This window comes from Lonchura striata, chromosome 3 (genome assembly GCF_050655825.1).
Source record: "Lonchura striata isolate lonStrDom1 chromosome 3, ASM5065582v1, whole genome shotgun sequence".
Taxonomy (NCBI): domain Eukaryota; kingdom Metazoa; phylum Chordata; class Aves; order Passeriformes; family Estrildidae; genus Lonchura; species Lonchura striata.
In genome coordinates this window covers 95737616-95751254 of record NC_140705.1, presented here as the reverse complement: position 1 = coordinate 95751254, position 13639 = coordinate 95737616, and the positions used below count along the sequence as shown (strand labels likewise).

Sequence of the window (13639 nt, the reverse complement as noted above, 5' to 3'; positions counted from 1 at the left end):
AAATTAAACTCTGAAAGAAGAGGGAGACTGTAAATATGCACACAGCTTACAATGCTGAGCTAAACCCAAAGTCTCCAAAGATAGTAGGTGCATAAGGGCCTGCTTAGACAGAAGCATAAAGAGCTTTAAAAACCCCAAAATAAAATCCAAAGTGCTAGTGAGCAAGCTAAATTGTGGGATTATGGAGAGTTGCTCAGACCTGGACTATGTGCCACTTACCACAGGGAGTGTGAGCCAAGTGGCCACAATGCAGTCGGTGATCCAGCGGTACCAGGCTGGCGAGATAAACATCACAGGCAGAAAAGGGCCCAGCATGAATATACTTCCAAAGAAACTTCCCAAGAATAGTGCAAGTGCAAAGTACATCCCCTTCCATGACACCATGGCTCTGAAAAACAGGGTTGGCATTAAGTTAGAGAGACAAACTGAAAGTTATTACATAATTCTTCAAGTCTGCAAGCCTGGTCTGAGGTAATATTCCTCCTTTTCTCCACAGCTAACAACACAAGACAACAGTAAACACAACCAAAACATTGTTCTTCTCCAGCAGCAGTAAGAAAAGGACTTTATAAACACAGTGATTTGTAAGGTGAATTGGGATATTAAAGGGGCCATAAAAATATCAGCTACATCATAATTTCCTCCCATTACTACAATATGTAGTTCCACTCAAAACCTTCTGCAAGCTATTTTTATTATCCAAAGGTACAAAAGGGCCATTAAGAGAACACCAGTGACATTAAACTTTTTGGCCATTATCTTTGTCTGTGGAGAAATACTAATGTTACCATTTTCTAAAGACAGGAAACTTTTCTATTTCTCCATCCCATTTCTTCTTGCTAAACACAGTGTTGCAGAAACTCATCTTCCCCATCTAACAAGGCTCTATGTGTGACCTCCCTCACAAACCACTCAAATCTGGCAAGACTGACCAGCCCTTACAAATACCAGTTCCTTTTTCATCCCAACAAGGCAGGCAAGCAGTGGCTGAACCCTCTCAACCCACCCTGGCTTAGAGAATTCATCACTTTTTGAAGTCTGCTGTACTTCAACTGCCCTTATCAGTTATTTTCCAACTTGCTGCACCAAAAAGCCAATAGCCTGTGGTTTTTAAGGCATAGTCTAGACTTGAAATATTTCAGTGTCTGTGCTATCAGCTACACTGTCTTATTATAAATTGAAATGTACAGTACACTGAGCTTCTTAGTGCATTATGGCAGAACACTCAGCAATCCTCCAAGCATTTGTAATAGCTACAAGCTTTCACAATTTAGCAACTACTACCAGCTATGACAAAGCAAATGTAGAAATATCCATTCTCTAAATTAGGGCCTAAAAATAGTCTGTTTTCATCTATTTAGGACTCAGCCAATTGTTTATAAAACCAAAGGTTAAGCAGAAGTCACTTTTTAGTCACTTTACTGAATTCCTTTTTTTGACAGGCTATTTTAGAAATTTTAAGAGCTCAGATAGACGGGAGTTCAGGACAAGAAAAAACAGGAAGCTGGTGGGTTTAATTTTAAAATGAGCAATGGAAAAGCAATCCATTAAGCCTTGTGTATTGTAACATACATGATTTATCTCAAGCATATTTTGTACAATGTCTTTAGCAATGATGCTTGCACAGCAAAGTATTTGACAGTCAAGAAATGGCAACACTAGGGCTGCTAGAAGATGAAATTTGCTTCTGCTACTTCATGTTGACAAGAAAGTAGCTCTACTCTTGAGATATTTCTAGGTTTAAACAATTTCCTAAACTGCATGATATTTGGAGAAAGGCTGAGACAAGAGGCCATGCAAATTTTTAATGCAGGAAGGATATAGGAAGTTGTATTTAACTTTGCTTCTGCAGCACAGCAAAACAAGCTAAATTCAAATGTTTGCTGATTGTGGTATCAGAAAGATTTTGACACAATGAAATTTGAATTCAAACAAATACATAATATTTATATCCTGGAATACAGAGCTCTCTCTTTTCTGCCAAAAGCAGGAACTAAACAACCACATCTGCACATATGCACACACTAGGTAGGATCAATTCTGATACATTAAGGGATCCTTGAAGAGTAAGGCCCTGGAAGAAATTTGCTTTTTGTAAGGACTTTTTCTATTTGTTATAGTAAACCTCTGTGGGGGAAGTCCACGTTAAAGGCAGAAGAGGAAAAAAAAAACTCAAAACAAAAAACCCAGAAAAAACTAGGAACCAAAAGAAAGGGGGGTTGGTGGAGAATGATTAGTTGCAGCCCAACCAGAAGAAAAAGCCTTCTCTTAACATCAAGATTTGAGACCTACTGCAAAAGGCAGCAGACAGAATTCAAATTCTATCTGCTTGATCTGAACAGGCATTTTTGAGGAACAAATGTATCCAAACAACTGGAAACAGCTTTAAGACAGGTAAAACCTGCTCCCAGACACTGAGCAGGAGTTTGCTAGGCTTTAGCCAGCTGCTCTGGTCCTCTGTGAAGCTCTCAGAGCCATCAGTCAGACGCAGTGCCATTTGCCAGGCAGACACTGCAGCTCCAAAAGGCTGCCAGACAACAGGGACAGGGGACACGCTCCAGTTCCAAACACTGACTGCTGCACACAGGTACCTGCAGAGATAACGAGAGCAGACAGTGCTCTGTCATCCTTCTGAACTCTTCAAAAAGCAACCTGGGTCATTATTAGGGGCTGTCCTTTTCACAGTTTACACTGAGGTCCTCCCCTCAAATTGTTAAACACAACCAAAGACTTAAGGAAAAAAAATCTTGTTGCATTTTCTGTGAAAGACCATCTCATAAATACTTTTTGTTTGTTTGTTTGTTTTAGATGAAAGTATCTGAGCTATGGAAAAGACCTGAGGAAGTTCTGAATTTCCTTTTCTTCAACCAGAACGACGCAGTACTTTCTTTTACATTCCAGTGTATACATTGTAAGTTACAGTGCATTCCAGTGGGTTAAACACTGTGCTGTTTATTTCCAGACACAAACTATACCATGTGTGTTTTCAATCGATGCCATTTATCACTCTTAAAGCCATGTTTTTAAGTGTGATAAATACCACATTTTGTTTATTGCTTCTATATGACACATTATGTATCTTTAAACATGTATTTATCTAGAGTAATGAATAGACTTGGACTTTGTTTCTGAATTGCCCCCACTGCAATGAAGGAGAGAAAGGGAGAAAGTTTCAGCAGATCCAATTGGAAGTGCAGTGCACAAGTTTGTAAGGGTTGAGGATGTAGGGCTGGCACACAGCTGGACCAGGCTGGGCTCTGCAAACCCAGGCTGCTGTACCCAGCTTACCATTCCACACACTAACCACCAAAGACAGGAGGGAAGTGACTACTTTCATCCTTTTGCACTCCTCAGCCCTTAAATACCTACCTTAGAAACAAACTGTCTCTAAGATATGTCAGCCATCCCAAATCTAACACCTTCATTCAACAAGTAACAGCTACAAATCAATGCAAAAATACATGCCTGCAACTTCAAAACATGATTAAAAGCCAGCCAAAGAAAGGAATATTTAATGAGGACTTGGAAAATGATCTAAAACAAATGTGAAAAATATCAAAACAAAGAAAATGGGAGCTGACTCATGTCAGAGATTAGACACCCAAGGAATGAATTACAGGATTCAACAGGAAGCCTGAACAGGACTCAAGCATTTTCAAAGTACAGAAGTATTCTCTTACTGCTGCTGACAACTCTCTTTCTAATGCAGCAACCTCCCTCAACACTGAATTTAATGTGTAGGATGATCTTTATGTATCTTAAAGCCACTTTCCATTAGCTGTGTGGATCAGAGCTGTGGGAAGACAGTCAAAATTATTTTACAATTCAGACTGAAAGCTGCAAACAGTGATAAAGACAGCACCCTCATACTGGGCTTGTAGTTCTTCATCTATTTCGTGGCAGAACTCCAAGTTATTGGGGTACTGTACTTCACATGTTCTTGTTGCCATAGCAGAAGGAAAACATGCTCTGTCTCCAGGTAACTGGAAACAATAATTCTTTAAATACAATTTTTGCTTTCTATTTCAGTTAATTTGAAAAACTCTTGGCTACAAGGGGAGAAAATACTTTCTCAAACAGTTTTTGTAAACTTCATTTTTATTAGAATATTTACATGAAATTATTTCAATAATCTATAAAGCAAAGACACCTTCCTGTGATTGGATTTTGGCTTGTTTTTTTTAACATCTAAATGCTTTTATTGAAGGTACAGCTGAGATCATAGACAAACAACAGCTCGTTTTGATGATGATTTCAAAAGGTTTTAAACAGACTGTTCTCTACAACAAAACTTTTCTTCACAACTGCTTCTGTGGCTTGTAAGAGGACAGAGGATGCAAAATAAGTTTACCTGATAAGAAACAAAAAAGTTCCAAACTTTAAGGTCTGGAAGTCTCAGCATAGTCAAGACTCACCACATGATTCAAATTTCCTTACCACCTCCCAGCTAATTCAAAGTGCTTGTACAAACAGGTTAATTCATCTTCCAGGCTCAATGGAAAAAAATATTTTAGCCTCAGCATAGCATTAAGCAATATTACCTGACAAAGAGAGCCAGCTGCCTGATAACGAGAGAAATTTTCAAGCACTTAGTACTACAAAGTGAGCAAATCAGGTTTTATTACACCATTGGAAAAATAAAGAAACACTCTTCAGTGCCAATAAAACAACAGTGGCCTACTGGTCAGCACATTTCCATTCAATCAGCATGGGCAATAAAACTGCTCATTAGTCTTCAAACCTCAATGGCAAATAGTAAGGAACTGGATTTAAGGTTCTTCCAGTCAATTACCAGTAGAAAAGGTAAACATCTTCTATTAAAATGAAGCAGAAACTCACACAGAGAGCCAGTGACGCCTCTTCTCTAACAGTTCTGCAAAGAAAGTCAGCATTTAACTCCAAACTGACTTAACTTCTCCATTTCCTCCAAGCAGGGCAAGTGAAACAGGTGAACTGTAAATTCCAGCTCCCATTTTCAATTTTGCATTCAGAAACATAATTTCCAAATCAGAAGATACCATTTTCACAACAGTTTTTGAAACCTTTGATCTGGGTGCTGTGAATTGAAGTTCCAGGAGGTGGGCAAGAAAAAAATAAAGTTTGTAAACTACTTAGGTGTCCATTAAATCAACCAGCAGATGAATGACCCACATTTTCACTTGTTTATTTTTTTTAGGTTACTAAACAAAATCATCTAGACAAGAGAGCAGGCAGATTGACAACCCTTCCTAGTTTTAGTGATGCAAATAAGAGGTGTGAGCAGGTGCTGAACATCAGCCAAGCAAACTAAGTTTCAGTGGAAATGACACATTTTAGCAGAACCTTTCAAGTCCAACAAAATCACCACACTTTTCTATTTGAGCATTTTATAGTTTTCTTCCATAACAGCATTTCAAAGGAAATTTTTATCAATTCTTGCACCCAGAGCAAGAAACTAGCTTCTGTGTAGTACTGTATTTAAAAAGAAACTTGCTCGCAGAAATTTTGTGTAGACTGACGCAGTTGTATTTCCAGATCTGCAACTCACCCCATCTCTTTGATTACACAACATCTCACTTGTGCCTTAGCTAAAAGAACTGCAGAAATAGAAGAAGTTCTAGGGGAAGCAATGGCAGGAGGAAGCTGAATTCCTAATTGCAGCGATAGCCATTCTAATCAGAAGTCCACCCAACAAAGGCAGGAAGCTCCCTCAGTCTCCACAGAACTCTTTATGAACTATAATTTAGTTTTGATCCTTCTCTTGGGCACTTCAGTATTTTAAGGAACATACAAATATGGCACAGATTACAATCACTGAAAAAAAATGTGAAGAAACAGGCACTTGACCACTAAAACTACTTCCTTTTTATATAATTCTTGCATTTAAAAAATTTAAGAGATACATTAATCATAAAACAATATAGGGTAGGGCAATAAAAAGTTAATTATCATCACAAGTCACACCCCTGACAGTATATAGGCTTACACATAAAATACAACAAGTACAAAACTTAATGAGCAATTTCCATAAATATTACAAATAAAATATGATTATTACTGCAACTTACTATTTATTATATCTTTTATTTGCCAAGACATAATCTGACTATTATAATTTAATAAAAAATTTAATAGAATATTCAATTTGCTCTTCCAAGTAATTGTGTCTTCCCAAATGCAAAAATGCTGGCTGAGATTCTCTGCAGTACAGCCTTTAGATACTGTAAGCAGGTAATTCAGTCAGGATACAGACATCAAATCAATCCGATGCTTTTTCACCCTCGTTTACCTGTTCTCTTTCCACTGTTGCTTCAGACAACCATTAGACCAATAAAGTTTGAATGAAAGCATGAGCTAAGATATTTGAAATCATTTGTAAGAGGGTATCATGCAATAGCTACAGCTGCTTCCTGAAAAAAAAAAAAAAAAAAAAAGAAGCAATGATTTATGGAAAAGTAGCTTGCTTTTATTCCTTACTATAATCAGAAAATCTAGATGAATTGACAAATTTGCTGAAAGAAGAACTGTACAAGAGCTTTTACTCCCAAAAAGCTACCTCATTTTTTTTTTGTTATGCATATTGCACAGACACTAATAATTCTGAATTCCTTCTTCATTGCTTTCCATGCATGGAGTTGTGCTCTGCACTATCCATCAAGCTGCTGGGGCCCCACAAGCCTGTATTAAACAACAACCAATATAAATAGAGTGCCCTGGCTGACAAGTCATCAAGAATAGGTTTGGCAGATGAAAAGCAGCTGCTGTATTCCTCCTATCCCCTCTTTAAATAAAAGAAATAAACAAAAAATCAACATAACCTTGTAATAAACATGGAGCAGTGTCAGTTCTAGGGGTTAAGTACTTTATATAAAACCTGCAGGTCGGCTTGAGGCCCAGCCTATTTTTCAAAAAAGTTACTTGTGCTCAACAGCTGGCAAATCTGAGTCCTTTGGTTTTCAAAGTCAACAGACCAAAAACTGACCAACATTGATGGATAACAAATCCAAGTCAAAATTATGAAAAACAGTTAAAATATTCCACTTTGTAATTGGAGATGTTACAAACAAACCAATAAATCAATTTCTTTCCCCCTGCATAAGAGCACCCCAACACTTTAGTTCAGAGCTATTCTTGGTGGGAAGGGGTGACATTTATAATTTCAGAAGTATCCATTTCACAATAAAATCCTCAGTGGGAAAATAGAAATAAAGGACTTCATGCTGAAGAAAAGTTACTCAAATAGAAAGCTGGTAATTTTCACAGGAGTATCTTTAAATCTCTGCCACTGGCACTGAACTAAAAATCACTCTCAGAGAAGGAGACATCCATGAAACTTCTAGTGGCTTTTTTGCCCTCAAGACCGAATTTTCTCATCAGGTTAACAACTCAAGAAATACATGAAAAGTGTATGAACAAAACTCACATGGCCTAGTAGAACCAGTGACTATCACCAGGACAGTAACAGCATGACAGCTTATGCTAACTCATATTATTCAGAGAGTGCAATTATGAAAATATAAAGGGGGGATGTAAAAGCAGACTTTCAGAGGCCTTAAGCAAGGTACCCAGCTTGGAAAAGGTGTCATTGAGAGCTCTGTACTGGTGACCATCCTCTATAAAAACCTCTCTCAGTTTTGTCATGGAATATATTAACCCAGATAATTCCTCCTTTACCAGCTATACTGTATGCTGCAAATGAATTTGATTCTGGATGGGTAATACTGCAGTGTGATTTGTTTTTCTTATCCAATACAATAAGTATGTGGTTTGTTGGTTTTTAGCATCTTTTATACTCTGACAGTCATCACCTATACAGCAGCAACAATTGCTTAACTAGTTTATTATTTTTCTCAGTAGCACATTATATGCTGCAAAAATTCAGCAGGCCCTATACTAAAAATCCAACAGCAAACTTACTGAAGCCAGTGAGTTTCCACCTAGAATCAGTTGCAAGACCAGATTACGGATTTCATCTACTCTCAGAATTATTAAATGACTGAAGAGAAAGACTAGACACTTATCTTCATTTGCCCACCATGTAAGTAATTCTGGCTCAACAGTACTTAGATAAGCGATGAAGAAGAGCACTGACAGACAAATTTATGTCACTATTTTTTTTATGTCACTATTTTTTTTTCAATAATAATAAAGATAAATTGCTATTATCAATGGAATATCTCTGCCAAGCCTCTGAGTATCTGCATCTGCCTTGGGCTTTTAAAAATGTATTTCCAAGACAAATACCAAAGGAAAAAAAGCCCATTTGCAAACAACATTAAAAATGTTCTAGCTGTTTAATTGGAAAATTCCATTTGAGAACTTGAAATTTTGCAGGGCTGCCTTTGTGTCAGGAGTACACAGCACTCTGAAGCAGACTTACACATCAGCAAGTATCACAAGTTTATAACAACTTTAAAAGTCACATAAATTGTAGTTTTCTAGTGAGCTGTGCTTACAAGCTGGCTGCTTTCCAAGGTAAGCATAGAACAAACAATAGATGGGATACCTGGCAGGCTCCAAAGCAAAAGAAGAAAAATGCAGCAGTTCTGCAGAAAATTTATAAATGTTTCATTCTCACCAGAAGCAGCAAAAAAGGATTTATTTGCATTTGCTCCATTTCTGAACATGAAATCCTGTTTTCAATCTATTATATTTTGGTGTAGATCAATATCCAAATCATAGCCAAAAACCATGCAGCCAAACTACCGTCCCACAAGTAACTAACAATATTTCTGCTTCTGGATCTTACAGTCAGAGAGGAAGATCTGCTGTGCTTTTCAGTCTTCTAGACAACAGCCTTCACATCTCATTTGCACAGCTTACCAGTTGGATCAGTCAACAGCATATCTCGCTATTTCTAAGATTATATTACAAACCACTGCTAAGCAGGGTAGCTTTAACCCCATCTTCAGCTCTGTAATTTCCTTTTTCCATCAGCTACAATGGGAAGCTTTTCTCCTCTGACCAGACTCTGAAAGGATGTCCCCAGGGCTTCAGGTGGATTGAGGTCTTCAAAAGCCATTTCTAGCAGAGCATTTCAGAGTGCAAACCATGGGTATTGTGCTGTGCATGGATGCAGGCTGGGCATGGGAAGAAGCACAACTAAGTTGGTTCATCAGTACTTCTGCTACTAAAGCTCCATGGCTCAGCAGGATTCTCACAGCAGTAGCCTGATGCAGACATGTTGCCTCTGCTTCCAGGGTTATTGAACCTGATTCTATAAAACATTTATCTTCAGACTTAAAATATCTCATCAGACAGAAAATATCTCATCAGTACAGTACAACAAAGCAACTCATGTTCCTTGTTAAAGCTGAATGGCTTTGGTCCCTCAAACACCTACAAAAATATAAGCAACCATTTGAATTCTAACATGTACATTTTTTGGCATTTAGATACAAAGGATCCAGGGCTATTGACAAATGAGTGACAAAATGTTTTGCATGAAAATTTATCAAGGTCATTTTAGCCTAAAACAAATTACCAGCATAAGAAGCTAAATAAAGTAATTCAATGCTGAGACAACTGGGGAAGTTTATCTGCCAGTGCTTATGCAATGCTTTACTAAGCTGCCAGAAGACAAATGGGGGGAAAAAAAGCAACATCTAAGGCCACGATTTTTAGCTTTTCAGCCTTTTATTATGTAAAATAGTAGCTTATTTGAAACAGAAACTCAGTTTCTAATAAATTTTGCCAGAACTGAAAGGAGCTTATAAAAATAATTAGAAGTGTTTAATAGGTGCTGCATTTCCCATCACAATGACCAAGTCAATGTACAGTAAGAATGAGCTTCAAGTCAGCTGCAAACACATTTGGCAGTTGCAAATGCTTTAGACAGACAGGCTGTGGCAGACACAGAGATCCCTGTCAATCCAAGAACAAAGTATCCACGAAGTAATTACAGAACAGCAAGTGACCTAGTCAGGGAAATGACCTATTACAGCTATTCAGGGACTGCTGGATTTCACACATGTGAGCAATGCTCTGGCTTAACAAGAGCCACAAGGAAAAAAGGTGGGAAGGAGGAAAGCCTTCAAGGGCTAGAGATAAAGAGCCTCCCAATAACATCTGGGGCATTGTTACAGACCAAGTAAAACCCCTTCCAGTCTCCGACTCAGTACCACTCATGGTGCTAGGAAAGAGTCTTAGAAGCTGAAAAGTGATAGGGGAAAGAAACAAAAAGAACAACTTCTAAAAGACCACTGAAGCAAAACAAAAAAATTTGTTTGGATCATTCAGAAAACTACACAGCTCATACCTAGAGAATGAGAGGCCAAAAGATAAATAATACCTGACCTACACCAAAGCTATCATGTGGAAGATATAGGAAATGGTTGACAAGGTAGAAATAGTCTAGAAAAGGTTATTTATTGGTCTCCCCTCTCCCCCTTAAAATAAATAACAATAAAAAAGGAATCTAAGAGGAAATGCAATGAGTCAATCTTTTCACTAGATAAGTCTTATCCAAAAAAGGAGAAGATCTGGCTGTGCAGGTCATGCTACCAGAAATACCTAAATCAAGAATCTTCTCACAGCAGCTCTTATAGACATGAAACACGTTTAATATCAGCCGTATCTAGATTTTTCTTTAGGGCCAGAAAGATTTCATGATCTAACAATCCACTATAAGATTTTTTTCCCTTTTTTTTTCCTTTTCTGTTTTGCTACAAGAATCTCTTCCAAGAAGACCTAGTATTGTCTCAGTTATTTCCAAGTGGGAATACACCCTGATGTGTGCTTTCCCATTTAGCAAGGGCCCTGATTTTGTATAATCTTTTTCAGGAAAAAGATTACACAAAACCACAGAATTCCTGGAAAGAATTTGCTCTTTTGATTAGCACAGTAATATCAGGGAAATAGAAGCAAGAACTTACCTTTGAGGTATAAAACATGCTCATTAGAAACTAACTGGGCTAAGCATATATGTGAGAAAGCAAGCACATCTTTTTAGTTGCATTTTTAGAAGGATTCTCAAACGTAACTACAGCTCTTTAAATGCTTTTAATGACTTCATTGAAAGAGGCATTGAGGAAGTGATGTTTTTTTCAGGACTTCTCAAATTATGGACTTCTCAAAAATAGCTGCTTATGACATTCCACTTCCCTCTCTTCCTCATCAGGTTGAGGCTTCTCTCCCTGTGTTGTCTAAAAGTAAACATGGTGCTGAAACTCCCAGAGTAGTTTCAAATAATCAAAGGACAGTATGCTTTTACTTACTGGGATATTTTGCATTCAAACACAACAGCCTCAAGAAAATCACTCCACCTTGACTGCAAGGCATGCTCAAGTTAAGAAGAAAACATCACAAGCACAGGTACAAAGTTAAACACAGAAATGCCAGCAATAAAAGTAAGAGCATTCCTTGACTATGAAATACTTATGTTCCAGAGTTAAGTGACATTTTTCATCTGAGCAATGAAGAGACAACTATATACTCCTACACTGAGATGTTCACCTCTGAAATACTTTTGTTGGCAGAAAGACCATCACAAACAGTTTAATAAACGAGAGCAAAAATAGTGATAACAAATAATTCAACACAGAGATCAAAGACCTGAAATTACACAGGATCACTTGGAGTGTATTAAAACCATTAATTTATGCTAAAATAAGTAAATACATTGCAACTATTTAGAGAAACTGTAGTTACATAAACTTCATCAAACATGGCACAGGAAAATTGTTCCAATCCTTTACTAAAATGTTATGAATTAATTAATTGGCAGCTGGGTCAACTTGCTGTCTTTCCCGAAGGCATAAACCCAACACAACATGCAGGGACACCATTTTCCAAGCTCATGGGCAGAATGAATAGTAAGGGAATTTCTGCTCTAGTGGAGGCACCAAATGAAGATAACTCCTACGAGGCAAGGTTTTACACCTAATTCTCCACAATGGCACTGAAAGAAGAGACGAGCAAGGTTTTGCTCTTCATAGTTCTGACTTCTCCCCACAGCAGGCCCAACTTAAACAGTAATTGAGGCAGTGGCATCTCTGAAAAAGTTAGCTGTGATTGTTAAGCTAAAAAATCCAATTTCTACCGGAGAACATATGTGGACACTTCTGAATGCTTCCACTCCTAACACTAAATATGAGTTCTTGAATATACTTTGCTCTGAATTTATACAGGAGCACAGGCTTCCATGAGAGTAGCTCTTAATATGTAGATGGCCTTAAAAGCTCTCCTTAGAAATGCACATAGCATTGTATTGTGTTATTTCAAGATAAATAATGAATTTTTCATAGTTTAAATAGAAGATAAAGTTTGCAACTTCTGCTGGTGCCTACAAATATGCTGTGAGAAAAATCTCTGGCAGTTAAAGTATCAGTTATATACTTGGACTAACAGAAATAACTAACAGAAAGAAGGCCATAATTTCTCAAGAATAAAACATATAAATATTAATTTTACATGAAGTTGCTTAACATTCAAAACTTTCCTCTCACACATATCGTTTTTACCTGCTGTTGCTGCAGATGAACAACCAGGGAGAGAGGATGGAAAGAAGCAAAACAACGCAGCATTGGGAATGAAGGAACACAGTGTGTCAAAGGGGAAGCCTAAAGCTATTGGAAAGCCCTGTACTCCAGTTAAGCAAGGCAATACAACAGGCCTTCTAACAAAGACAATTTGAAACCAATTACAATTCAGAAAATTAATGGACTGATTCAGGCATGGATGAGCCTGAGTTTTCCACTGCCTGTATTTCCCAAGAATCCTTGTCTAACTCATGGAAAGAGGGGTAGAGCTGCTTAGAATTTTGAAAATGCAGTAAGGAGAAAATTTGAAAACAATTTGAGGAAACATGGATTCCTGCTGAGCACAGAGTTTTCAACAACAGCTAAGATTTATTGTATTGAAATTTTTTTCCAACATAGACACAAGCTACAACAGCATGTGTTTCCTTTCCAATTCAGCCACAGCTGAACACTTCATTGAACCATTACAGTAAGAAAAGAAGCTTTCACAACAACTTTATGAAGCTCTCTTCTTTTGGGATCAAACAGATATATTATTAAAACAATGCCCCTAAGAGGAATCAATCATTAGACTAAATGATATCAAGGATTTCTGGGCAATTAAATCCAATTATTAATTTCAACGTATTGAGAACTTCAGAAGAGAGTACTGAGGAAAATAAATTGAAGACAAATGCTCATTAAACTATTCTTTGAGTCTTTACTTTCCCTCTGCCCTGGATCTGAATATTAAGAAATGAAAGAATCCTCTTCATCAATATTTCAAAAAGTTTTATGGGCAATGTATACAGCAAATTCAGTTTTAAATAATTATATTATTAGCATATTTAATAAGTAATCAAAGTTTTATTTTGTTTGTTTGGAGGCTTTTGCTGTAGAGAAATGGGAACAGAAAAAACATGACACCTTTGAGGACTTCTGCTATGGAAGGTAAGTTAACAATAGTAATCAAATCCAACATTTTTAGATCTTTCCTGCCACCTTCCTGAATCCAATTAATCGAACTTTTTAGCTTAGTTTAATGAACACCCTTTTCAAAGAGAAATACATAACCAATGTATACAAACCCCATGAAATAACACAGCCATATGAACTTTGTTTGGAAGAGGCTGACTGGTCAAACACCACATGGGTCCCACTGTGTGCTGCTGTTTGTTTTGTTTCCATCAAGCAAAGGATAT

At 37.3% G+C, this 13639-nt stretch overlaps 1 protein-coding gene across 9 annotated transcripts in view; it reads right to left on the bottom strand.

Annotated features, from left to right (window-relative positions):
* The window catches only part of LCLAT1 (lysocardiolipin acyltransferase 1), a 111964-nt gene that overhangs the window by 74010 nt on the left and 24315 nt on the right, over nt 1-13639 (bottom strand). For 5 of the 9 annotated variants that reach the window (XM_085575818.1, XM_077781927.2, XM_021534868.3 and 2 more), the window contains one exon: nt 220-388. In XM_085575818.1, the coding sequence (XP_085431944.1) occupies nt 220-384 (165 nt within the window). In that variant the 5' untranslated portion in view covers nt 385-388. Of the gene's footprint in view, nt 1-219; nt 389-6268; nt 6390-13639 lie in introns of all 9 variants that reach the window. The other 4 variants (XM_085575815.1, XM_085575814.1, XM_085575816.1 and 1 more) reach the window with 1 other exon arrangement.